This window comes from Trachypithecus francoisi, unplaced genomic scaffold (assembly GCF_009764315.1).
Source record: "Trachypithecus francoisi isolate TF-2019V2 unplaced genomic scaffold, Tfra_2.0 Lachesis_group18, whole genome shotgun sequence".
Lineage (NCBI taxonomy): Eukaryota > Metazoa > Chordata > Mammalia > Primates > Cercopithecidae > Trachypithecus > Trachypithecus francoisi.
In genome coordinates this window covers 5,506,775-5,530,700 of record NW_022681463.1, presented here as the reverse complement: position 1 = coordinate 5,530,700, position 23,926 = coordinate 5,506,775, and the positions used below count along the sequence as shown (strand labels likewise).

Below are 23,926 nucleotides of genomic sequence, written 5' to 3'. Positions count from 1 at the left end.
CCCCTGCATGTGACCGATTGGCAGTGAAACAGTACACAAGTCATATTAAGTTACTGCACAGGCCCTTTCAGCCAAAATGCCAACGTGTCTATAAAATTACTCAAAAACTAAAGTCCAAGCAGAGGAAACATACATTCTTTAGCCTCCGTAGAACCTAAAATGGCAAAGATCTTGTAGACATTTTCAAATGCTCACAGGCTGGGAGGAGCCTCACACACCAGAGGACCCAGATCCCTGAAATGCTTTGACTGGGGACATGGAGGGAGGTTTGGATGAGCGGGCAGCCTAGAAACGTGGACCCCAACTTCTCCTGGAGGGTCCAGCAGGGTGCCCTGAGTCACCAGCAGTTGGATTCAGAGTGAGGACAGGCCCCTTGCTCCTGCTTCACAGGCCCAGGGACAGAGGCCAGAGGCTGTGCAGGTCAGTGTGCACCCTGGCTCCTGCCCAGGCGGGCCACACTGGGAATGTGGCCACAAACATATCTCCTTTCCAGCAAGGAGGAGGAGGTGTGGAAGAAGAAAATACCTGGAAATGTAAAGATTCCATTTCCCAAATTGCCAGAAGTTTGGAAAGGGGAGAAACGATCAATTAATGATAAAGAAAACATTTCCTACACGAAAAGGAAGTTGGACTGTGTGTGATGATTGATACAGTCACATTTCCAGGTTTCCCAAGGCTGTGCCTGAGTTCCTTTACGGCCTTTAAGAGAGACATGCCTTTCTAACCATCTTGTTAGTAACCAAGGTGACAAAACTCAGGATCAAGCAGATGTGCACAGAAGAGACAATAGCTCTATCCTGTGTGTTACAGACTTAATGCCTTCTCTTCCCGGAGAGCATCGCGCAGTGATATTCCATCCTGGAAAATCAGCTCGACCATTTTCCTTTTTTTTTTTTTTTTCAGATGGAGTCTCACACTGTTCCAGGCTGGAGTTCAGTGGTGCGATCTTGGCTCACTGCAACCTCCACCTCCTGGGTTCCAGTGATTCTCCTGCCTCAGGCTCCCAAGCAGCTGGGACTACAGGCGTGTGCCACCACACCTGGCTAATTTTTGTATTTTTAGTAGAGACGGGGTTTCACCATATTGGCCAGGCAGGTCTTGAACTCCGGACCTCGTGATCCACCCGCCTTGGTCTCCCAAAGTGCTAAGATTATCAGTGTGAGCCACTGTGCCTGGCCCAGCTCGACCACTTAAACATTTCCAGTTACATGATTTTGTGATATTCAATATATATGAAATTCCTATAAAATAATTGTTATTTCTCTCATTTTGCTTAGAAACGTCAGTAGCATGGCTGGCCGGGCTGGATTCCTCCTGGTCCCTTACTACCTCTTTCTCTCTACCTTCTCCTTTGAGCCTCAGCTCTCCATGCCAGCCACACTGGCCTCCTTCCTGTTCTGGAACATACCGGGCAACCTGCTGCCCCAGAGCCTTTGCACTGCTGTTCATCCCCTTTGCCTACCTGGATTCTTCCCTTAACATCCATAAGACTGGCTTTTCCAATTTCTACTTGGAAGGAATAACTAGCAACACAGTTCAAGCACATAATTCAAGAACGAGGTCCTCTTTCACCATTAGTTTTCTACATATTTCAGGAAAACTAAGTCAAATGAAGCCTAAACTCTAAAGATAGACCTAAACGCTCCACCATGTTTTTAAAATCATGCAGGCTACAAGTAACTGCACACAGTTGGCTGGAGCCCATTTATTAAACGTGCCACTTTCCTCACCAGCAGGCTAAGAGGACATCAGGGCGCCTGTACACAACGAGCCCTCACCTTCCCCAAGCTCTTACACCCTCAGCAAAACCCATGCCCTCAGCTCTTTCCTGTGAAGCCAGGATCTCTATGAAACAAATGGAATAATACACTGGAATAACACATTTTCTGCACATTTTTTCTAATTTCTATAATTTTCATTTCCAAGTTAACTGAAGAGTGAAATTGATTTGATAAGCCGATAGTTAGCAGGTCCTACAGTTAACCGTAATGCACGGGTCACCCCGCCTCAAGGCAGAGTTCAAAATAAGCGGATTCAGCGTTTAGTTTGTCAGAGGGAAAGACTTTGTCTTTTTTTAAAAATGAAGGCTCTGTGTTAACCAGAAGATACAGAATCAGGCAGGAGCCAGGCTTGCCAGGACCACATCCTCTCTCTACAGACTGGGAAAGCTTCTCCAACAGCAGGAGCCAGGCTTGCCAGGACCACATCCTCTCTCTAGAGACTGGAAAAGCTTCTCCAACAGCAGGAGCCAGGCTCTATGGCAGGGCGGGCATATACGTGGCCTATCACCTTCAGGCCTCAGATTTTCCATTAAAAAACAGGGATAACAACAAGATCCAACCCTACGCATAGGTTATCGGGATTCAATACCATTTTTAAATGTCTTCAAATTATAAGGTACGCTACGAACGTAAGTTTTTAGAATAAGGCATGTCATTCCATGATTACAGACATGCGCTTTTGTTCTGCAGTTTATCCTGGAAGCATGTCCCAGTGGTTTCCCCAACCTCAGTGACAATTCAGTGTCTTCATTCCACTAGATCACTACTAGGTCCTTTCCAATTTTATATACTTTTGAGGAAGAAATCTGAGTTGACATATACTCTACCAAGTAGCCACCACCACCCAGGGATACCACCACGATGATGATGGAATTGATGGCCACAGTATGAAAGTTTTTAAAAGCTCTGCATATTGTTCCCAAGGACTCTATCTCCCTGACATACTGTGATACGTGAAGAAACGTCAGTAGCATGGCTGGCCGGGCTGGATTCCTCCTGGTCCCTTACTACTTCTTTCTCTCTACCTTCTCCTTTGAGCCTCAGCTCTCCATGCCAGCCACACTGGCCTCCTTCCTGTTCTGGAACATACCGGGCAACCTGCTGCCCCAGAGCCTTTGCACTGCTGTTCATCCCCTTTGCCTACCTGGATTCTTCCCTTAACATCCATAAGACTGGCTTTTCCCCACCTTCAGGTTGCTTGGCTCAAATTTCCTTTTCCCCCTCTCCCTTTCCTGCTTCATTTCTAGTGTGTTTCACCACCTGTAGTGCTTCATGTCCTAAATGCACAACGAAATTAAGTTTACTTCCTAGGTTTCAAAGGCAGACAGTTCACGGAAGACTCGTCCACTTTCTGTTATTCTTTTTAGCTTGAAAAACCAAATCTGTTTCTTTCTCGCCTATCCTTTAATATTGCTCAGATGGATGAAGTCATTTTCAGATAGTCTACATGTACTAATTGTCATCTTTGTCATGAAAACATGCAGAAATTTCACGGTTTGAATAAATTTAAAAATTAAAGGGAAATCTCACCATTTTTGCCATCGTCCTTTCTGCCTCCAACTTTCTACCTTTCTCAAACACCACATAAGTAAAGTTCCTTTTATGTTGTTGCTGTTGTTCCTAAAAGAACTATAAAAGGTGGCAGAAGCTGAGAATGACACAAGACTCATCTGTGACCAACTCTCCCATCAGCCTCACGGGTGGGTGACTTGGAGCTCTCCAACCCAATGGGACTTCCTTCTTTCTCCTCCACTGGCCACCACCATGGTGTGCACGGGGGCCAAGAGTGGGAAGCAGCCCTTTGAGCCGGGGGTGCTGTGGCTGGCAGGAAGGGAGGGGCTTTCCTGGACAGGCCAGGGATGCCTGTACAAAGAATGAGATCAATACTCTTAACGCAGGCTTCGGGGCCGCCTACGAAAAGGAGCCAAGAAACCTAACAATGGAGAAGTTTCTGGAATACTACCATTTATGACAGAGACTGAGCACAGAATGAAATACCAGGAGAGTTTGGCCGCAAGACCACCAAACAGCTCAGGGCAAGTTAACATCTAGGAATCGGGAGAGGAGCAGAATCAAAGCTACTATTTTTCAGAGAAGAAAACTCACAACCACCACCTCACCTGATGCACCCCAGGCTCGCGCAGGGGTGAACGGGTGAAACATCTGAGTGGTCCCAGCTGTGAACGGGACCAGTACTCTGAATGTGTCAGCAAGGACATCCACAACTGCAGCAGAGACATCCCATCAAACATGCCATTCTCTGTGCTCAGCCAAGACTGCCTACCGGGTGGACACTTACGAAAAGGATCAGAGGGGCTGCCCAGAAAATGGCACATGGGGGGATGCTGCCAAGTTGACTCTGAAGGCACCTAGGGGACAGAGGCCCGACTTCACATTTCTTCTGCATCTCCCAGGACATCTACTCTTGCGCTGACACACGCTGAACTCTCAATACATTGATTGTCTTAAAATATCAACTATGTTCCGCCTTTTGGAAATGGCTGAAGACCCAGTGAATTCTAAACAGTCCAGCTGACCTGGACAGACCAAGACTCACACAGACGAATGCGTATCACTCAGACTTGTTCTAAGAACTTAATTAAATGCTCCCTGCTGGTAAAACTTGGACATTTTATTGCAGTGATTGTTTCATCTGGAACTAGGAACACTGATAAGCTAAGCTGCAAATAATAGTAAGATGGCAAACTGAACCAAGGTGTGTCCTTTCTACTGGACCACTGAAACTTTCATCTGTCCCCAAACACCAAAATGCCTTTATATGTGGAAGCTACAAAACCTTTAGGAGAAAATTACCATTTAAAAAACTTGTCGGCCGGGCGCGGTGGCTCAAGCCTGTAATCCCAGCACTTTGGGAGGCCGAGACGGGTGGATCACGAGGTCAGGAGATCGAGACCATCCTGGCTGACACGGTGAAACCTCGTCTCTACTAAAAAAAATACAAAAACTAGCCGGGCGAGGTGGCGGGCGCCTGTAGTCCCAGCTACTCCGGAGGCTGAGGCAGGAGAATGGCGTAAATCGGGGAGGCGGAGCTTGCAGTGAGCTGAGATCCGGCCACTGCACTCCAGCCCGGGCGACAGAACGAGACTCCGCCTCAAAAAAAAAAAAAAAAAAAAAAAAAAAAAAAAAAACTTGTCAAAACAAATAATCTCAACAATGTCTGCAAATTCATTGATGCTTACATCTAAAGGGGTTTTGTGTAGCATTTGTATCTAGTATTTTCATACAGTTCAATATTAAAGTTCCAATTTTTTCTCTTTTGCTTTCTCAGCCAGCTAAATTAAAGTTAGTTTTCTGAAACTGACTGCAATTAAAATAAATTTACAATCCTGGATTGATAATACATTAAAAGAGAAAAAGAGATTTGATACTTTTGCAACTAATACATTTTGCTAAAGCACACTCAAATATACTTTCAGTTGAACTATACACTTAGTAGATGTCTACTTGACAACATAACAAAAGTTATTTGTACAAGTCTCCGCACACTCATCTGATATATAGAACTGGAAGAGGGCATGGGTAGCTCACGGATTTGTTTTCTGTTTCATTTGTATATGTAAAATGTTATTGTAGGTCGTTTTTACGCAGGAAGACAAAAAAAGTGAATACCCACTATCATACTAGAACAAAACTGAAGCAAAGCACTTTAGTCATTTATTTTTTAAAAATGCACCCAAGGTATGGGGTAAAAAACTGACCCCAAGACTCTACTTTTCCAGGAATTTCTGCCATCTGGGAAGTTCAGAAACCCTGCAATGTCCACAGTAAACCAGGGTCCCAGTATCTCCACTTCTGACCTCTTCAAACAAAAACAGTCTCTGCTCAATACACTCTAATCCATGACTTGCTTAATCCTGCTTATTGCCTGGAGTTTCTAAAGGATTATGTGCATGGTTTTTAAATTTAGTAAGGGAATTCTGGCCTATTTCCAAAACTTTTCTCCCTGCTTCACAATTCCCCTTACTTATCCATCCGAGTATGGGATGTCCCGAACAAAGAAAGGAGGGCAGAGAGGCCCACCTGGCATGCGCTGGGCCCGGGCAGCGCAGGGCAGTCAAGGGTGAGGGTGGCCACTGAGATGATGGGATCAGGGGCGGCTTCTACCGAAGACCTGGGAAATCACGGGATCAGATGCTCCTTGACTTCAGTCCCTATTTTCAGTGGCTTCACAGCACAGAGCAGTGCAGATAGCTGTATGCTCTTCCCCCCAGGTCCTCTGCAGAAGGCAAAAGTTCCCAGAGTCACCAAACCTTGCTGGGGAAGGGGCTTCTGGCCTATTCATGAAGACCCCCGGACCACACGTCTGGATCAGTTTTCCAGACTAAATTGGTGGGTGTTCAACAAACCCATCACAGCAACACAGGGTGCTGGGAATGCGGCTTTCTTCTTAACCTGGAAGGGGGTCCGTAACTCCATTCATCCCGATAGCAAAACTGCTTTCCTGCTTTGCTCATTCAACCAGCTCTCCAATCTCACCTGCTGTCTGGTGAGTCACGGGGCTCACCGCTGGGGGTGCTGGCCAGGAAAGAGGTACTCTCTCCTGATGCTGAGGGGCCTGACAGCTCACACAAACCAAACACTGCACTGCCCATAAGAGTTTCAGGCCACAGGTTTGCCTATTACATGTTTTAAAGTGTGAATATCTTAAGAAATGTTACAGGTTTGCTAAAGTGTTTCTTTCTGCTTTTGAAAGTGATGTTATAGTCACGTCTTTAGAAAGACGGCAGCTTCTGTGAAATTAAATTTGTATGAAAACTATTTATCTTCATATAAAAATCCAGCTAAATGATTTTTTCCCTGAGAATTATAAAAAAGAAACAATAAACAACAAAGGCTGTTAAAAATAAAAAGGCACTGACGAAATACTCAAAACCGCAGAAGACAACCACCTAGCAATGACTGACTCGTTACTTATTGGTCCTCAGGCAGATTCTAAATTGGTTAGTTTTCAAATAAACTCATTAAATAAGTTAATGACTCATTTCTTAGCAAAATGCTAATGGACTTATCCTTAATGGGGAATATATGATATTTCACTTATAGAACAAGCGCCCGTCTTAGAGACACAGAGAGCAGTGACTGAACGCACCCACTGACTCATCAATCACTGTGTCACCCCCCAGGCTGAACCTGTTACACAGAGCAAAGACTTCAATTCTGCTAGATAATGTAGGCCTTTAGATTTCACTCATCCCAGTAACTTTGTTTCCTTTTCTTTAACAAAGTGAATACATAACCGAAAATATTTGCCAAATCTTCTCCCCGCTCAGTAAACACTGTCCACATAGTCGTGAACAGCCATATTTCTCTGATTTATAACACGTTTCTTCATTTAGGAATTCAGCATTCTCTATTTCTGGCTTTCAGGGTATCTTTTAGTCTATGGATGAAGAAAGTTACTAAAATGTTCCAAAGTAAAAAGACTAATAACATTTCTACAAATACTACCTTGTTCTAAAGAGCATAGGCTGTATCCTGGGAGAAAGTTATTCATCAGGATACAAAGAACCAACTGAGATGTGTCATTGTTTGTATCACATTCTCCTATTCTTTCTTGATGATATCTACAAACAACTCTACCACTAATTAAATCAGTGACCTTGACTAAGACTCCCAACCTCACACAGCCTCTGTTTTCACAACTTAAATAAGTAAGTTACATTCTACCAACAGTTCTCAACTCTTCGTTCTCAGAACACCCTTGCATATTATTTTCTTATTGTCACCACCTAAGTTGCAAGAGTTTTAATGTATTTGATGGTGGTGGTGGGGAGGTATCTTACCGAGTATCATATACTGTTTGCTTTACTAAGATGTAATCAAAGACAGCGAGAGGAATCTAAGTTTTCCACTTTGTCTACACATCTAGAGGTCCAGGAAGCATGATTGGAGTCCCCAGAACAGATCCATCACCAACTTAACAGTCAACTCTAAAATTCACTAGCAACATGACAGCCTTGAAAATAGCATCAAATACTAAACTCTCCAAACTGGTGGATGTAAAAACTGATTAAAATAAATAGAGGGCTTTCCTACCAGTCTTCCTCCTCAATTGTCCCCATTTTTCCTTGAATTGATACCAAGTTGAAGAAAAAGGGGTGGGGGGTAAGTAACTATCACTCCAGCAAAATATTAACTTGAAGGCAAGAATCTAGAATAAAATCCTAACGTAATTATTGCATATGAGCTTCCCAAGCAGACAATATGACATTAGAGAACTGGGCTAGGGATATTAAGATGTTATATGAGGTTGAACCGCACGCTCCTCCTTTTAGCTCAGTGATCTTGGGCAAGTCATCTGGCCTCTCCACACTGTAGGTTCTTGATTCAAAAGAATGGGGTTCATGGTGGTTCTGCCTATGCCACAGGATGTTTTGGAATATGGTACAATATTGTATATAGGAAAATGTCTTACCACTATAAAGGGAATAAAAACTCCTTTTGAATTTTAACCCCAAGAGGATAACAGCAGACAGTTATCTGTCCATATTGATCAGAATAATGGTACATTATCATTGCATTCAACTTCAATAACATTCTTTCAAAATCTTCAGTTGCCACTTGTCTGCCAAGTTGTGGGATTATCTGTTACACTTATACTTTGGAGGCCAAAGATTGACTTATTTAAGTCCATAGAATGCACAGAGAAAACACTAAATCATAGTCTTAAATATTAAAGATTAAGCATTAATACTATGCAAAAGAATGAGTCTTTTTTTTTTTGGAGACGGAATTCCACTCTTTGTTGCTCAGGCTGGAGTACAGTGGCGCGATCTAGGCTCATTGCAACCTCTGCCTCCCAGGTTCAAGCAATTCTCCTGTCTCAGCCTCCCGAGTAGCTGGGACTACAGGTGCACGCCACCATGCCCGGCTAATTTTTGTATTTTTAGTAGAGACGGGGTTTCACCATGTTAGCCAGGCTGGTGTTGAACTCCTGACCTCAGGTGATACGCCCGCCTCAGCCTCCCAAAGTGCTGGGATTACACGCATGAACCACCACGCCCATCCAAGAATGAGTCATTCTTAACATAAACATAAGTATTTTAAGGTAAGAAAATCACACAGTATTTGTAAAGTAACAAAATCACATAGTATAATGAACTATATCATAGTATCTGTTTTTATGCATTGAAAACAATTGAAATTTCATACCACACCGTAATAACGGACTCAAGTATTTGTACTAACTGTATAGGGGTAAAGTAACAGTAGACTAAGCTTAAGTTATAAAGTTTCAACACGAACAAAGAACATATCATTAATACTTGAATTTCGGTTATGGAGAAAAATATCACACTGAGCCTCCCGGAGCATCACTGAATGAGATATTATGGAACCACACATACATACATATATACATACATACACATACACACACACACACACACACCAGCCCCAAATATTTATTTCTGGAAAACCCGATACTCTTTAAAATGAATATTAAAAGATCCAGCATTAGGCCAGGTGCGGTGCCTCACACCTGTAATCCCAGCACTTTGGGAGGCCAAGGCGGGTGGATCACAAAGTCAGGAGATTGAAATCATTCTGGCTGACACAGTGAAACCCTGTCTTTACTAAAAATACAAAAAATTAGCAGGGCGTGGTGGCACGTGCCTGTAGTCCCAGCTACTCAGGAGGCAGAGGCAGGAGAATAGCTTGAACCCGGAGGTGGAGGTTGTAGCAAGCTGAGACTGAGTGACAGAGTGAGACTCTGTCTCAAAAAACAAACAAAAAAACCCAGCAGTTACAGGGTGCAATGCATGTGATCACTTATCTTTAAAAAATATATTGTGGGTCAAAATATTGGATCAAATATTCCAAATTTCAATAAAAACACAGCAAGCAAGGAATATTTCATAAACCTTGTGTATACAGATATAAGACGTAAGAAAATTGGACAAAGTTTCCAAGGTTTCACCTCTACCCACTCAAGTTTTACAGTGTCTTTGGACACGTAAAAGTGACTCTATACAAACTTAGTATTTTTCTAGTCTAATAGAAAATTAATCAGAACCACCAAATTGACTATTTTATCATTTGTAAACACGTAACCTGTAAGTTTTAATCCAATCTATTTCGGAATTCTTATGTAATGAATTCACTTAAGTAATAAAGCTATAACACACAGAAGCATCTTGCATTATTTGCACCTACAGAGCAAAATGCTGGTATACAACATATACTCCAACTCTCTCTATACTAATCTTCACCTATGCATTTTATTTTAGCACCCACTTAATGTTAGTCTCTGCAGCTATCTTGAAAGAAACTAAAATAAATAGCAATCATCAACCTCATCATCTCCTCCATGCGAAATGATGACTTCACTACTTTTCTTCAGAAAAGTCTAGCACTGAACTCTGTCTACAATAACCTACCTTAAGTGAGTCAGAATAACCACTGCGATCTGGAAGAACCCACTCAAACTAAATATAGAAACAGTGTCCCTATCTAAACTTGGACAGCATTATTTTCACAAAAACCATGATCTGACAGTTAGTATGTTTATAACCAATACTTTTGGACATTCAGAAAATTTTGTTTTCATTTGTTCATTAAAATGTTTTGTTCATCTTGTATAGAAATATACATTCTGCTGTCATCCATATTAGAGAAATTAAACAGAGAATCCACCTGCATTACAGCTATCCAAATGCAGGACAGGGTGGCACAGCACTTTGCTTCACCCAGTGTTTTCCTCACTCTACTTGACATTGCAGATAAAAGAATAAAGTTACATTTTCCCTTAAGTTTATAAGGTGAAATGGGAACACTTAATTCTGTGCTACTCCCCTAGAAAAAACCCAAAACAAACAAACAAACAAAAACCCTTTCTACTTGCCAAATCTGATACCAAAATTAACTAGCTCTTGGAACTATGCTTCTGAAGAAAATGCATTAGTGGGAATTTTAACAGAAAACCCATTATACTCATGCTGTTACTAAAACTTTTGCAAGTTCTTCTCTTCAGAAAAAAGAGTCTCATTTTAAATACTGATACTTCTAAAGAAAATAAAATATCAATTCTCTACTAAGATTCCTTTCTGGGGGGTAGAAACACAAAAGAATCACACATTTTCCTACTATGTTTGATAAGCACAGTGCTACCATCAAAACTGCAGGAATGACCATCCTAATTAAATCAACCCCAAAGAATGAAACCCCAGACTAAACAAGGAGTAGTCAAACAACCGCACTGTTCTGTTTTTCTTTCAATGCATTCAGCATTAAGAGGTGATTTTTAAAATGTATATTCGAATCATACATTTTCATCTTGTCAACATCTCTTAATACATAAACAAGTCATAAAAGGTAATCAGAAGTTCAGTCTCAAAATAGTTTCAGAATTACCATACTGTTTTCCCTAATTGTTACTTTACTATGTAATTCAAAACACCACTTTGTTACAATCTGTTCATAAATATCTATGAACAGATTTTAAGTTCAATAAAGGGGGAAGACAATGGCTCTTGGGAGTCTGGAGTGGAACCAGCAATGAAGCAGTAAAGGTAAGCAATTTTCAAGGTGCTGGCTCCATTTTCAGACTACACTGTTACTGTTCGTTTCAATGTAAGAGTACCCATTTACAAAAGTGTCTTTCCTGTATAGGTGCATGGTTTCAAAGTAATAAGTATCAACAATTGGATTTATTAGCATCTTCCTTTAGAAGAGCTTAAAACACTCTTGATGTTTATGATCTCATTTGCCTTCCAGCAGCCTTGTGACACAGACAGGGGAGGATTATAATTACCCCCATTTTACAGACAGGGAAAGTGAGAAGGAAGGATTAAGTGGCTCGCCCATAGACACACAATGACTCATTAAGATCAGCAACCAGAAACCTGGTTTCCTGATTCCTGGTTTAGTGTTCCACATACTATGCTTCCTTCTATGAAGTACTATTTTTGTAAAGGTTTCTCTTTCAATAAAGGAAACAGAACAAGTCACGTGACTTTCATTCACGAAAGCCCGTGTGTGTTTTCATTAGCACCTTAGTTGTCTGCTCCTGCGAAGAGGGCAGCAGCAGTGCATGCTATTATCTTCTTATGGCCAGAGCCAGCCAACTAAAGCAAACCAGCGCCCGCCACAGCAAACAGAAAGCTTGTGTGGTTTGTCAATCATCTCACTGGATTTCTGAATTTAGGAAAATTCTCTTCTTTACAACTTCAAAAGGCAAAACTTTTCAACATAAAAGTTGTCCCTTTGGAAACATGTCTCTTATCATTCTTTCACCGTAGGATAAGAATTGATAGTCCTTGTATCCAACAAAATTTAAATATGGATACTTTCAGTGGTAATTCTGATCTAATCTGTTTTATACATACATATATATATATATGTGCCAATTTTAGAATAAAATGCCTAAAATCACTAAAGAGGAACACTAAAACAGCATATTTTATGGCATTCATCAATCTACTATCCTAACGCAAAAATACATAAAGTTAATTGTAAAAATCAGTTTTAAAGCGTAGGAAATTCAGTGGCGTATTTCCAATTCCCAAACAACAAAACCTAACAAATTGGTTAGAGTTTCCACATGCACACACACCAAAAACACATAAGTAACTTTAACTCGCCCTAAAATAAGATGCATAATTTAGAGTTTGCTCTGGACTAATAAAAACAGAGGTACCTGAGATACACTTTTTAATTGGCTCTTGCATTGAAACCCCATCCCCATTCACAATTCTATTGTAAACAACTGCCAGACATGGCTGGAACCTTACCCCTCTGCTATCACTTATGCAAATACCAAACATTACCCAAGTAACCCCAAATTATTCCGCATCAGCATCACTAATGAGGTCTTCCCATGCAGAACAGGAGGAGCTCAGGGTGGAAACACAGGCCACTTCTAAGAGGTAGGCAGGGCAGGGGGCCGCCCAGTAAGTGCTTTCTCTACTTCATCTTCAAAGAAATGCTTTGCGAGTCTGCCTTCTACAAATAATTGCCTCAAAGGACACTTATCTACTGTGAACTCTGTATTTATGAGCATCACAAACAAATTTCTAGTGCATGTGTGAGTTAAAGGTGGATATTCATCCCAAGTTCCTAAATGTTTCCTTTCTGTCTCAACAGACCACAACTTTGGTGCTACGTGGCCTAAGGTGACACTACTCTTTCCTATTCTGCTGTTCTCTGTGTTTAACTTACTTTACTAGAAACCCAGCGGGGCAGATATTTCCTTTTTTAAAATGTGGTTTGGCATATGGTGGACTGACTGCAGTTGTCTATTTCGATTTAAAAGAGTCCTTTTACTTCCTAGAAGAGGGTTCATCATGATACCCACACAAACTTCGGAAAAACAGCAGCCCTAATCATCTCTCGTCTTTGTCCAGCAGCCATAGAACACAGGCTTCTGTCTGGACTTCAAAATCGAGAATCCTATGGCTGAAAGGAATTTTATGTTGGTGGGAAATCTTAAATGAAAGCTCAATCCAGTCTCTAAATAAACTTATCTCTTAGAGTTCAACATTTTCAGTCGCCTGAAAAGGGCACTGTCTCCTATTTGGACCCCAATTCTGAATGTATCAGCTTCATCAGAAAGGCCTTGAGTCCCTCCAGGCCTGTAGGTACAAATTCCAGCTTATGGCCTGCTATGGCAGAGCCCCCTGCTCGGGCCCCACTTCCACCCACTCCAGGTTTGTCCCACCGGCTCCACTGAAAGCAGGAAAAGGTGTTATGCTCTTAGGCTGTTTTCTGATTAGAATCAGATTCTGGCAAGATGTAGTTTACTTTCATGTTCACACTAGCATATACCCATTCGTGCAGACCATAAATATGTGTGTGCTTCCCCACTCAATTGTACTGCTGCTGTGTTTATAATGCTCTGTGTCTTAAAGGCAGCTAATCCTTCAACTTTCTGACACACTAGCAATAGTGTATAAGTAACTCCAACCAAAGTGACCTTCAGCTGAGAATCACTGTTCATGGGATACATTCTGGCGACTTCCAATGATTTAATTGGATGCTGAAGCACCACACTCCTGATAATTCTCTGTGACTCTTTTCATCTTCTAGTCGACGGTTTTAATAAAGGAAATAGCTTTTCTCTATTACACTGGAATAACAGGGTATTCACCCCACAGCTATAATTTTAAATCCCATGGACCAACAGTCCTAAGTATACTATAAAACAGATACTAGATTTGGATAGCACTAAACTGGTCTATTTAAGAACAAAAGGCTGCGAGTCCCCAGCCCACCTTGATCCTCATCTTATGACCCTTGAAGACTGTTTACACCTTAGGCTCACATCTAGTCCAGCATCCAAATTTTACTCTATGTTTCACTGTTCCCATGAAGCCTCTATCCTGCTAGGAACCCCACAAAGAAAACAGCTACGAAATTAAATCAAGTCTCCCGAATTGAATAGTCAACCTTTCCCTTTCATCTCCCCCACCCAAACACCATTCAAAGTTTAGACAGTCAGAATGCACCACCAGCTGCAAAGTCAGCCCAGCTCTGTCTCCTCATGGATATTTGATGAGCACACGAAGAACAATACCAGCACCCTCCTATCCAATTGTTCTTGAAAAGACCTGTGTTTTTTTGTCTTTCCCTGTTTTCTCCAAAGCACTGATTGTAAATCCTGGCTGCACATTCAAATCTGGACAACTCCAAAAAACGCCCGTCCCTGCCTCCTAGCCATCTCATGTTTCACTTCAATGTGTCTTGGCGTGAGGCCCAATAGGTACTTTTTGAATCCTCCCCAGGTGAGTCTCATCTGGGGCAGGGTCCTCAGAGGGTGGTCCCCCGGCCAGCAGCGTCGTCATTATGTGGAGACTCACTAGAAAGGCACAGCCCGGGCCGCGCCCCAAAGCTACAGCATCGGAAACTGCGGGGTTAACACAGGCCAGAGATCCATGTTTCAGCAAAGCCCGCCAGGTAACTCCCACATAGGCTCAAGTTGAACACCACGGCATCAGGCTGTGTGCAGCCTTACCGTTTCACTCTTCAGAGAAAAACAATGCCTCCGCTGGAAAAGCTCCTACAGTTTATGTGTAACATGGAAGTAGTTAACTGTCGCTATTAACAGCCATCAAAATGGATGCTCATTTCTTAAATGACTTTCAGGTCTGAACCTTCAAGCTCACCAAGAATCAGGCGGAGCCCAGCTCCGGGAACACAGAGAAAGGTGAAAGCTGCGGCCGCCGGCAGCGGTCCGGACCCGCAGGTCCTCCTGGAAGAAAGCACCCAGGCCCCCAGTTCCTAGGAAGGCAGTCGGGTGCCCCACGGCCTCTAGTGTGGCCGGTCTGGGAGACCTTCCACTGTGTTAAGGGACAGGGGACTGTGGGACGCACAGAATGGGGGAATGGGTGGGGCCTCAAAAAATCAGTCTCCCTCCCACGCGGAAAACGTCATTCAACTCAAAGACGAGTGTTCTGGCAAGTTCTCTGAGGGAAGAGAACAAGGCAGCCCACAGAAAAACAAAACAAGGAGCCAGAGCCAGGCTGTTGGCTTCTGGGTCAAGGTCCCAAAGAAGTGAGAGCAGTGAAACCCAAGAGGCTCCCTCACCGCCCCACCCCTGCTTCCCGCCAGACGCCCAGGCAAAGGGCCTCACCTTTCACGATGGTGGCCTCCTTCAAGTGGTGGGACAAGAAGTCAATGCTAGCGTAGGTGTTGGCAGGGGGCAGGGCACCGGGACCTGGCCCCCCGCACCCGCCGCCGGTGCTGCCGACGCCCACAGCGCTGATGAGACCCCCGAGGCTTCGGGTCCGACCCCAGGAGTTCTTGTCTCCCGGCTGAGGAAGCGGCGACTGCGGCTGCGGCTGCGGCTGGGGTGGCGGCCCGGGCTCCTCCCTCACGTCGATGGCGATGTAGTTGAGACCATTTTGGAAGCCGGCAGAGGTCTCTCTGCGCATTGGCGATCCACCGCTCCCAGGACAACCGACCAAGCCCCCGGGCTGACCCGGGGTCCAAGGCCGGCCCTGCGGTGCCAAAAGGGGCGCTGGGAGCGCCGGCTGCAACTGTCTGGGGGAGGTGGGCGGCTCGTCGCCCCCTCCAGGGACGCCGCCCACGCCGCCCTCGCTGCTTTTCCTGAGAGACACATTTTCCACGGAGGCCGAGTTGTGGCGCTTGGGGTTGTGGGCGAAAGACGGGGACACGGGGGTGACCGTCGTGGTGGAAGAGAAGGTCTCGGAGCTGTGACGGCGGCGGCCCCCCTGCGGGTCTGCGCGGATGACCTTGGCGCCGCGGTGGGGGTCCGGGGGCTGGCTGGCCTGCAGGAAGGCCTCGACCCCCGACACCTGCTCCATGAGGCTCAGCCTCTTCACGCCCGACGTCGGGCTGGCCACGCGGACAGCTTCTGGCTTCGCGGGGGCCGCGATGGGTTGCGGCGGGGTGGCGGCCACACCGAAAGCCATCTCGGTGTAGTCACCATTGTCCCCGGTGTCCGAGGACGAGGCGGCGCCTGGGCCCTGGACGGTGGCAGCGGCCGAAGCAGGGGGCAAGCGGTACAGCTCCCCGGGGGGCGGTGGCGGCGGTGGCGGCTGCTGGGACGACGACGGGGATGCGGACGGACGCGGGGGCAGCGGCGGATACGGGGAGGAGGCCTCGGGGGACAGGAGGGCGTCCAAGGAGCCCACGGGGTGGCCGCTCCGGGCGCCCGGCTTGGGAGACTTGGGGGAGCTGAAGTCGAGGTTCATGTAGTCAGAGAGCGGGGAGCGCTGCCGGCTGTCGCTGCTGGTGCCCGGGGTGCCTGAGCCCAGCGACGAGGCCGGGCTGCTGGCAGACAAGAGCGAGGAGGACGAGGCCGCCGACGCCAGCAGGGGAGGCGCGGGCGGCGACAGGCGGGCCCCGGGCTCGCCGAAGTCGATGTTGATGTACTCGCCGGGGCTCTTGGGCTCTGGCGGCAGTGGGTACTCGTGCATGCTGGGCAGGCTGGGCAGCCCCTCCAGGGACAGGCGCGTGGGCCGCACAGCCCGGCCGCGCTGGCCCAGGAAGCCCTCGGGGCGGCCGCCGCTGGGTCGCAGGGGTGAAGGCACTACGGGGTGAGGGGGCTGCGTGGGGCCGGCCCCGAAGGCGCTGGCCGCCTGGCTGGGCACTGGCGTGGCCTGAGGCTCCAGCCGCTCCTCCTCCAGGATGCGCCCCACGGGGGAGCTCATGAGCACGTACTGGTCGCTGTCCCCGCCGCAGGTGTAGGGGGCCTTGTACGAGCGAGGCAAAGAGCTGTAGCAGCAGCCAGGAACGCCCCTGAGCGGCTCCCCGCCGGCGTGCAGGGCTGCGGAGAAGAAGTCGGGCGGGGTGCCCGTGGTGACCGCGTCGCTGGGGGACACATTGAGGTAGTCCCCGTTGAGCAGCAGCTTGCCGTCCGCGTGCTCCATGGACAGCTTGGAGCCGCACCACATGCGCATGTACCCGCTGTCCTCGGGAGAGCTCTCGGCGGGCGAGCTGGCCTTGTAGCCGCCCCCGCTCGCCGGGAATGTCCTGCCCGCCACAGAGGTGGGCGCTGGCCCCGCAGGCCCCGCAGGGGGCACGGCAGCGGCAGCAGCAGCGGCGGCGGCCCTGGGCTGCAAGATCTGTTTGGGGGCGGACACGCTGGCAGGGCTCATGGGCATGTAGTCATCGCTCCTGCAGCTGCCGCTCCCACTGCCCGCGAGGGCTGCACCGGGCGTCATGGGCATGTAGCCGTCGTCTGCACCCAGGTTGCTGCTGGAGCTCCTGTGAGAGCCGATCTCGATATCTCCGTAGTCCTCTGGGTAGGGGTGGTAGGCCACCTTGGGAGACGACGCGGGGCAGGACGGGCAGAGGCGGCCTGCGCTGCCCGAGAAGGTGGCCCGCATCAGGGTGTACTCATCCAGCGAGGCGGAGGAGGGCTGGGGCACCGGCCGCTGCCGGGCCGGCGTGGTCAGGGAGTAGGTCCTCTTGCGCAGCCCTCGGTCCAGGTCCTGGGCTGCGTCTCCCGACACCCTGCGGTAGGGGCGGCCACAGTGGCTCAGGGGCCTGTCCATGGTCATGTACCCGTAGAACTCACCGCCGCCGCTGCCGTCTCGCGGCGGGGGCGTTTCCGCTATGGACTCGGGCGTGTTGCTCCGGTGACTGCAGAAAGCGCGCAGGTCGCCGGGGCTGGAGCCGTACTCGTCCAGGGACATGAAGCCGGGGTCGCTGGGGGAGCCCGAGGCGGAGGCGCTGCCGCTGGAGGGCCGCTGGCCAGGGCCGTGGTGCAGTGGGTGCGGCAGGGGCGGGTGCGGGCCCGGCGGCGGCGGGTAGGAGCCCGAGCCGTGGCCGCTGCTGGACGACAGGGAGCCAGGGCTGGTGGCGGCCGGCGGCGAGTGCGCCACGGGCATGGACATGGAACGGCTGTGCTGCAGCGCGCCCCCTGCCGGCAACAGCGCCACCTTGCTCCCGCGGCCGCCGCAGCCGCCGCTCAGGGTGTGCGAGCGGCTCAGGGGCGCGCGCACCGGCCCGGGGCTCAGGGGGCTCCCAGCCACCGACACCGGCCTGGCGCCCGCGGCCGCTGCCCCCGCCGCCGCGCCGCCGTCGCCCTCGCTGGCGGTGCGTACCCGGCAGGAGCTGCACTTGGCCGCCGGCGGGGTGGCGGCCAGGCTGTCTGTGCGCGAACGGCGCACCAAGCCCGTCTGGCTGGGGGGTAGGTTGACCAGGTGGTGGTGGCGGCGCGCCCCGGGGACGCTGATAGGGTGCGTGGCCGACGACCCCGACGACTGGCTCTTACTGCGCGGCCGGAACTCGAAGAGCTCTTTGAGCGCCTTCATGGCCTCCAGAATGGTCTCGTGTATGTTCTGCGCCACCACCGAGTCGTCCGCCTGCATCCACAGCTCGCCGGGACCCGTGACGGCCGAGCGGCCCACCTCGATGAAGAAGAAGCTGTCCGAGTGGCCGCAGCGGCGGATGTTCATGAGCTGCAGCGTCACCGACGGCTGCTCGCAGTTGAGCTTCACGAAGCCGATGGTGCGCGCCGACAGGCACAGACGGTACACGCCTGTCAGGTTCTTGCTCTGGCCCAGACCCTTGGGCTTCAGGTTCACCTGCCACACCTCGCGGTAGGCGGCCGTGGCGGGCGCCACCAGCCCGTAGCTGTCCTCGGCCCCGGCGGCGCCGGCAGAGCCGCCCAGGGCGCCGGGCAGGGAGGCGCTGCAGGACGCAGCGGGCGCGGCGGTGGGGGGCGCGTCTCCGGCGGCCGCGCGGCCCTCGCTGACCAGGTCGGTGAGCGCGCGGTACCAGCCCTCCTGCTCCTGCTCGTTCTCGGCGGCCACGGCGAAATACTCGTCCTTGGTGTAGAGGGCGATCAGGTACTTGTGCTTGGCGTCGGCGCGCTTGTTGATGTTCAGGCAGCAGTCGAGCGCGATCACCCGCTTCGGCGCGCCTGCCTTGCTCCGCCACTTTTTCTCGCTCTCGTAGTACTCGAGCCGCGGCGGCTGCGGCGCCGACCCCCCGCCCGCCGTCGTCTCGTCGCCGCCCGTGCCGGGCCCGCGCAGCACGAAGAAGCGCTTGTGGCCGTGCTTCTGCTTGCGCAGGTAGCCGCACTTGCGCACGCTGTGGTTGTTGTTGTTGTTGTTGTTGTTGAGGTTGGGGCCGTCTCCGATCGCCGGCCCGGGCGGCCCGTGCCGCGGCGGGCTCGCCATCCCGGGCGCTTCAGGCCGCGCCGCCCGGGCCCGGCGCCCAGGGGCTGGGGCGAGGGGCGGAGGGGGCGCGGGCGGGGGCGGCTCCCTCCCACCCTTGCGCCCGGCCGCCCGCCCGAGCACGCGTCCCTCGGGCCCAGGCGGTGGGGAAGGTCCGGGGAGGCCCGCGGGGGCCAGCACCGCTCGGCTGCGCCGCGCCCTCCGCGCTCCGGGGCTCCCAAGGATGCCCGACGCGGGCGGTGGCCGCCCCCCGCCCTGGCTGCCTGCGGCCGCTGCCTCCTCAGGCTCTCGGGCGGCGCCGGGGGACGCGCTGACTGGGCCGGGAGTCGGGGTCCCCGAGCCGCGGGGCCGAGCCTAAGGCGCGCGCGGCCGCACCGGGGCTGCTGCCGCCGCGTCGCGCTCCGGGGAGCCGGGGTGCGCCCGGGCGCTCGGGGTCCGCGCCGCCGCCGGGGCTGCTGCCGCTGCTGGTGCTGCTGCTGCTGCTGCCAAAGGCGACCCGGGCTCGTCGCGGTCCCCGCCGCACAGTGAGTAACACATCGCGCACCGAGTGACTGAACTAAGAAGAGCAAAACAACATGTGACTCGGCGTTACGCAGGCACACACGGCGCGGCCGCCCCGCCCCGGTGCCTCGCATTGGCGCCGCGCCCCCGGACGGACGGCGCGCTCGGCCAATCGGCGCGGCGCTCGCGGGGGAGGGCCGCGCGCCCCCGCCCCGCCCCCCTTTCTCCCCGGGCTGCGTTTCCCGCCGTCCCCTCCCCCTCCCGCGGAGGCTCCGGCCGGGCCGGGCGGGGTGGGGGCGGCCCCGGCCTGATTAATCAGCGGCTCGTTGTGGATGCCGGCGGGGGAGATGCCACCCAGGGCGGGAAAAGGGGCGCGGAAGAGGGGCGGGGCGGGCCACGGCGCGCAGGGCCCTTCCCTCCCGCCTCGGACTCAATTAATTGGGCTTGAGCTTCCGCCGGGGAGGGGGCGCCGGGCGGGGCCGCGGCGGGGCGGGGGATCTGGATCGGCGGCGGGGGCTGCGGCCTCGCAGGGGAAGCTTGGGCGGCGAGCTGGGCCCTGCTCTCGGGGCGCGGGGTCCACATTCTGGGCGAGGGCGGCCGCTCCCGCGCTCGGGGTGGGCGCGCCCCCTCCCCGTTCCCAGTCCCCGTCTCGGTCCCCCGCAGCCGCTGAGCGCAGGGAGGTTCCAGGGCCCGCGGCCGCGGGTTCGCGAGCCCCGCGCTCCAGATCGAGAGCGGCGCGCGCCCTTCCCTGGATGACGGCGGGGCAGCGAGGGGCGCAGAGGGGGCGCCCGTGTCCCACCCGCTCGCGGGCGCCTTACGGGGCGTCCTCTACGCCATTCACTTGTCAGCTTCTCGGGAAGTTGAAATCGCATTTGGGAGGTAATAGGAGAAAGAGATTGGGGACGGCAGGCGGAGAAAGTGCGGTTTCCATAGCGCCAGGGAGAGGGCGGGCCCGCGAACCAGCGGCCCCGGAGCCGGGAGACCGCGCGGGCGTCTCTCCAGCCCCCGCGGGAGCGCCCCCTTCCTTCCGCAGGGGCGTCCTCTCCCTGCAGCGCTGCAGGAGCCCCCCCTTCCTCGGAAGCGTCCTCTCACCACACCGCTTCAAGAGCCACCCTTTCTTTTACAGGGCCGTCCTCTCCCCCTCCGAGGCAGGAGCCCCCTTCTTTCCACAGGGGCGTCCTCGCCCCCTCCGAGGCAGGAGCGCCCCTTCTCCCCGCGTGGAGCGGCCCGCGCCCAGCGGACGGGCAGGTGGGCGGGCGTTCACTACCTGTGTCCGCGTTGCGGGCGGTGACGGCCAAGTTGGAGATGCCGTTGGAGCACTGCTTCGAATTCTGATATCTGCGGGGCTTTGGTGACTTGCAAAGCCTATAGCAAATAAGCATCCCTACAATTGCATCTCCTCAATGACCAAGTCAGGGTGAGGTGAGGGCTTCCTGAGTTGAGATCCCAGCGGGCTGCCGATCCTGCACAACGAAGAAAGCTCAACAGAACCGGCCTTGTCTGTTTATTATTATTTTTTAATTATGTCTTTATGAAATAATTTACAGCAATAATTTGTCTTACAATATTGGTTGTTTTTAAGTCCCGGATGTTTACTTTTGGATGTCCTGTATAATTCATAGAAGTGTTTTAAATGTAATAAAGTCTTAATCTAAGAGAAAATAAGATTGTAATTTTTGAAAGGGTGATACATATTTTAATATATTTTTGTAACAAGTGACTTGAAGATTGTGTTGGCTAATTTTATGTGCCAAGAGAGCCCTGACTAGTACAAAGATTATGGCGTTTTTATTTTTAGCATGTATACGTTAGGATCATTGATTAGTAGCCTGAATTTGGGAAGAATAATCAGTGTGGCAAGTATCACACAATGTGCCTCAAAGAGATGTGTTTAAAGTTGATCTTCCATTTTTAAATCATACCTTTAAAAAATACCTCAAGAAATGCCATTTTAAGTCTGTGCACCTGTATGTGTACGTTTGTTTATATAATAGATTGTGTATGATTGTGTGTGTATCGGTATGATTGTGTATGATTGTCTGTGTTGGGGGCCCCACCTTTATGAACATTATGCTTCGGCTTTTAGATCTTCTTACCTTTTTTTATGTTCACAAATGTTGCTTAGCAATATGTCTACTCAGGAAAGATGAAGGGATTCTTATCTTGGAACTTAAAAAAAATGTAGTATAGTTTTATTGGCTTTGTGGTCACTTACATCCCACTTCTATGAGGATGTAAATGGGCCACCTCTACGTTCCTGTATGTTGTCAACCATCAGTAGACAATGCTAAAGGAACCACCACTTTTAAAGATCATGTCATGGTTTCTTCTGAGAAAGTATATTTTGCAATTTTTTTTTCTTTTTCATTTTGACTTTTAATATGAAGTTACATTTTCATATCTGTGTTGAACATTTACTTGCTGTGCCCGTCACACGTTAGCAAATGTCATCTTTTCCTGTTTGCTTGTTTCTTGGGGGCATCCTAGTGGTAAAGGCCAGTGTTTTTAAGGTATCAGCAGCTCTGGATTGGCAGTTAGCACTTTCCCCATGTATTGCCTCAGTTACCAGACTGGGGACAAAAGAAAGAAGGTTAAAGAATTATCACATATCCGTGGTATTCTGTCATAGAGAGTATAAATTTCCTACAGCAAACTGGAAATTAATTGCAATTCTGCAGTTAGAACCTCTAAATACAAATGTGGGTGATACAATTTCAATTCTCATTGAGAGTCAGCCCATGAAACAAACCAACAGTAAGAAACTGTATGATTAGAAGTATCCCAGTCCTCTTCCTCAACTGAGGAACTTGTTTTCGTTCCCTCTTTCTATTGCCAGATAAGCTATTTATTTATTTAAAGCTTGTTCTACACCTTGTGATTTTCCAACTGTTCTTCCATACTTTTTCAGCAAAAGTCAGCTAATAACATCTGCCAACATGCTCTGCACGCAGGACTGGCTGGGGCTGGCAGGGCCTCTTGCCAGCAAACAGCCTGGTTGAAATTTTTTCTCATGGTCCAAGATCTTTCCGTGGAAGCTTTCTTTCCTTTCACGGCTAATAAAATGGGGATATCTTTCAGCAGGGATTTTTTTGTTTGTTTGTTTGTTTTTTCTATTTTTAACAGAATCATATGTAATAATGATTATTTTATTAGAAGTCTTCTGAAATAATTACTTTTCAAGAAAGAGTCAATTACATAAAATGTAGAGATTTAAAAATATGTTACAGGTTCACCATACAAATACTAGTAGCACTACCAATAATGAACATCACTAATTCTTTTCTTTGTTTCATATAGGAGAGGCAAGTATGGGAGGAAAAAGGTGGATAGCATTTTATTGCTTGTCAAATTGTCTTTCTTTTTTTAGTTATTTGCCCTGTAGGTGTTTGACAGTAGTTTGTATTTAGGTGAACTCAATCTAAAAACTAAGCAGATTAAATTGAATGCTATATAACTAGTTAGAATAGCTTTAATTTAAAAGGTGTTTTAAGAGGGAAAGATTTTTAACTTCACAAGTTTCTGTCAAAGGATATATTTAATCTTTAAAATGAGTGGCACCGCTTCATTATATTTCATTTTATTAGATAATGTTGTTCAGTAGCTCATTTGAGAAATTCCATTCCTCTGATGAATGAACTGTGGACAGACTTTTCCTCATCTAGGATTTATAAGGAGACTTCTTGCACTTTACCAGCAAATTTATTTGCTAATGTTTCAGCTGAAATTTCACAAGAGTTTTGTAACTTGCTAAGTCTGTGTATGTGCAACAGAATGACTTACAGGAGAGAATGTAACTGCTGTTTGGATCATTTGCTATGTGCAGCATTGCAAACATTTAAAGTATCAGGATGTGTTAATGGAATTGATCAGCCCCTTGGAAATTATAAAGGCTTTCTACTTGAGTGTTTATTCTTCTTGTTAAAAATATGGATCAGTCTCTTTCCTAAATGTTCATTTGATGAGGGAGGATTTTCTAAAATAAATGATTATTTAATGTGCATATAGGATAGAACAAACTACTGTAACTTTTTAAAAGTC

The 23,926-nt window shown here is 49.2% G+C and overlaps 2 protein-coding genes across 3 annotated transcripts in view; one reads left to right on the top strand and one right to left on the bottom strand.

Moving 5' to 3' along the window:
* The window catches only part of IRS2 (insulin receptor substrate 2), a 31,369-nt gene extending 11,464 nt beyond the window's left edge, over nucleotides 1–19,905 (bottom strand). Inside the window, exon 1 of the mRNA XM_033177287.1 lies at nucleotides 15,370–19,905. Coding sequence (XP_033033178.1) covers nucleotides 15,370–19,390 — 4,021 coding nt within the window. The 5' untranslated portion in view covers nucleotides 19,391–19,905. The remainder of the gene's footprint in view (nucleotides 1–15,369) is intronic.
* Nucleotides 19,906–20,171: 266 nt separating this feature from the next.
* On the top strand, nucleotides 20,172–21,550 carry LOC117063515 (nascent polypeptide-associated complex subunit alpha, muscle-specific form-like). 2 transcript variants are annotated; one of them, XM_033177286.1, is made up of 2 exons: nucleotides 20,172–20,767; nucleotides 21,061–21,550. In XM_033177286.1, the coding sequence occupies exons 1-2, from the start codon at nucleotides 20,221–20,223 to the stop codon at nucleotides 21,177–21,179; spliced, it is 666 nt and encodes a 221-aa protein (XP_033033177.1). In that variant the 5' UTR covers nucleotides 20,172–20,220; the 3' UTR covers nucleotides 21,180–21,550. The 2 variants fall into 2 exon arrangements, with proteins under 2 accessions (XP_033033177.1, XP_033033176.1); XM_033177285.1 differs by having other exon boundaries at nucleotides 20,178–20,767; nucleotides 21,015–21,550.
* The last annotated feature ends 2,376 nt before the right edge of the window (nucleotides 21,551–23,926 follow it).

Bases quoted from the DNA above. Each gene is read 5' to 3' on its own strand.
- LOC117063515 (XM_033177285.1), top strand. From the start codon at position 20,221: ATGCCGGCGGGGGAGATGCCACCCAGGGCGGGAAAAGGGGCGCGGAAG. The intron at 20,768-21,014 runs GTAATAGGAGAA...TTTCTTTTACAG, and splicing joins GTTGAAATCGCATTTGGGAG to GGCCGTCCTCTCCCCCTCCG.